The following is a 3,325-nucleotide window of genomic DNA, read 5'->3' on the forward strand; positions in this document are numbered from 1 at the left end:
ATTAAACATTATTTAGGACGAATTCTAGTCTGCACCAAGGGCGGATCCAGGGGGGGGGCACTGGTGGCAAGTGCCATCCCCGTTAGAAAAAAAAATAAAAATTTTAGTATCGAAGTCTACGTATCGTCGGAAATGTATAAAAATAAAATATTTATAAACACTACGAATGCGACCATACTACTAATTACTATGTGATCATTGTTCTTTATCTAGGCTCGGTGCCCGCCGCTCTGTAGTCGGTACACACTACACAGTACACACGTTACACGCGCGTTATCGTAATCCCGTTCGTTATACCTATATCTAATTGACCGATACGGGCATACGGCGATACACATGCGTTCCCCGGTCACCATCACCGCACGTTATCATACGGCCCGTACGACTGTATGAGCCAAAAATAATTCCGATAACTCAATGTCAAAATATCATAACCACGATTATACAAATTATTATGATACGGCTTTATTTCCTGACGACGAGTCAATGACGACGGCCGCTGAGTGTGACTACAACGGTTTCATTTCATCTTTGAACTTTATATTTGGTAAATATACTATTTATAATAATTAAAATAGAACCAATTATTGGTAAAAATATACTGCATATAATTTGAAAATGCAGAGAAAAAGAAACGCAAGCAATTACGATCTTCTGAAATTTTTCAAAAAAAATAAAACTATGGACACTTTTAGTGATACAGTGTCTAATTCTTCTGAACCAACTGAATCAAAAAAAAATGAAACAGAAAATTCCATACATTCATCACCTTCCAATTCGATGATAATTACTTATGACATAGGTTTATTTCTGAATCTGAACACATGTGTCGATGATCATACACGTTATAATTTTTTAAAAAATCATTGGAATCCTCCAAAAGATTTTAAATTCCCTTATTCCATTGAAAATCGTGATGGAAAAGAAATACGTCGATATTTAAGTCAAAAGCATCTTGATTTATATCCATGGACTGTTTTTTCTGAAAATCAAAAAGGCTTGTTTTGCAAATATTGTAGTTTATTCTATTTTAAAGGACATGGTACTGGTAATAAAAATGCTATGCCTCTAGGTATACTTGTCACTAAGCCTATGGTGAAATTTAAAAACTTATTGGGAAATTCGGGAGATTTGAATAGTCATCAAAATACAAAATACCACAGGGAAGCTGTTTTGAAATCTAAAGATTTTATAAATAATTATGAAAATCCGGAAAAAAAAATCATTAACTTAGTAAGTACTCAACGTATGAGAACAGTTGACGAAAATAGGAAAAGAATACGTCCCATTATTCAGACACTTTTATTTTTAGCAAGACAAAATATTGCCCTCCGTGGTCATAGAGATGATGGAAATTTAATTGATAATATGGATTCAAATCAAAATTCCATTGTAGGAAATGAAGGAAATTTTAGAGAACTGTTAAAATTTAGAATTGAGTCTGGGGATATCGAATTAAAAAGACATTTTGAGATATCTAATTCAAATGCGACGTATATAAGTAAAACTTCACAAAATGAAATTTTATCCGTAATAAGTGATATTATAATAGAAAATATTTTGAAAAAAATTTCCAGTTCTACCTTCTATAGCATCATGTTTGATGAAACTACGGACATGAGTCATACGTCTCAATTGTGTTTGGTTATAAGATACGTTTATAATAATTCTATACAAGAAGACTTTATCACTTTTATCGATCCACATAAAGAAAATTTTGATGCTATTAATACTGAGCCTAAATTAAGTGGTGAAGTTCTTGGTAAAACAGTCTTAAAAATCATGAAGAAACTTGGATTAGTTTTGAAAAATTGTGTAGGTATATCAACAGATGGGTGCAGTGTAATGTCTTCTAAAATTTGTGGAGCTGTTCGAACTATTCAAAATGAAATTCCGGGAGCTATTTGGTGTCCGTGTTTTAATCATAACTTAAATTTATCTATAGCTAAAGGTTGTCAAATTCAATCGATCCGTAATGCATTTGGTCAAATCAAAGAAATTGTACATTTTTTTAATTCAAGTTCAAAACGTAACTTTGTGTTAAAATCATGTTTGCATGCTGCATTACATTCTTTATGTGAAACTCGTTGGATTGAAAGGCATACAGCGGTTTTACAGTTTTTAACTGGCTTGCCTAAAATTCTTGAATCTTTAAATGATATTGCTAATTGGGATGAACGCGAATCGTCAAGTAAGGCAAAGTTGCTTTATAACTCAATAGATTGTGAATTTATTATAACTCTTTTCGTAACGTCATCAATATTTTCAATTACATTGCCATTAAGCACTATTCTTCAGAAAAAAAGTTTCGATAAGAAATCTGCAAACGATGCTATTAAAACTACCGTTAAAACGTTAAAATCACTTCGTCAAAATTGTGAAACAAACTTTCAAGAAATTTTTTTAAAAGCCAGTAAACAAATGGAAGATCTTCATATACCAATATTAAAACCAAGAACAGTAAAGAAACAAATTAACAGAGTAAATTATTCAACTGACTCAGTAGAAGATTATTTCCGTGTAGCTATATATAATTCATTCCTTGATTTTATAATAAATGATATAAACGATCGTTTTACCGAAGAAACTCTAAGTATATTTAGTTTGGGGATATTTATTCCTCAAGTACCTATGTCTCAATCCCTTGAATATTTTGAATATAATTTACGTATAATTTGGAAACAGTTTGGCAATGTCGAAGAAATGAGCAAACGAATTGTGAATGAAGAAGATTTCATTATTAAATTAAAAGGAGAATTACAGTGGTGGAACCAACAGTGGAAAGATAAAAATTCTGACATACCAAATTCAGCTTTAGATACTCTGATAAAATGTGATAAAGAAATATTTCCACTTATTAATATGTGTCTCACAGTTTTGACTACTTTACCAGTTAGTGTTGCTTCGGCAGAAAGGAGTTTTTCGTCACTTAGAAGGATTAAGACATGGATGCGTTGTAGGATGTCAGAAGACAGATTATCAGATTTGGCCGTTATTCATGCGCACAAAAAAGAAGATATTGACATAGATACTGTGATTGACAGATTATCGAAAACAAAGAATAGAAAATTAGATTTTATTTTATAAATGTAATAAAAGCATTAAGTTAAGTTCCATTTATGAATAAATTATAAAATATAAGATAATATTTTATAAGATTAAAAATAAAAGTAAAAAACATACATTTTTATCACATGGTTTTTTTTTTTTTTGGTGGGGGGCTATATCTATATTATACAATTTTTCCTATAAAGTGCCCCAACCGTAAATACATGCTGGATCCGCCCTTGGTCTGCACACCATATGGAGAGTGGTGTATACTGTA

General features: G+C 31.3%; 1 protein-coding gene across 1 annotated transcript; it reads left to right on the forward strand.

Annotated features, from left to right (window-relative positions):
- The first annotated feature begins 40 nt into the window (after positions 1-40).
- LOC111031283 lies at positions 41-3,117 on the forward strand. Its single transcript, XM_022311159.1, has one exon. It carries the CDS (start codon positions 619-621, stop codon positions 3,085-3,087), a length of 2,469 nt encoding a protein of 822 aa, XP_022166851.1. The 5' UTR covers positions 41-618; the 3' UTR covers positions 3,088-3,117.
- The last annotated feature ends 208 nt before the right edge of the window (positions 3,118-3,325 follow it).

The sequence above is a fragment of the Myzus persicae genome, unplaced genomic scaffold (assembly GCF_001856785.1).
Source record: "Myzus persicae strain clone G006 unplaced genomic scaffold, MPER_G0061.0, whole genome shotgun sequence".
NCBI classification, from domain to species: Eukaryota; Metazoa; Arthropoda; class Insecta; order Hemiptera; family Aphididae; genus Myzus; species Myzus persicae.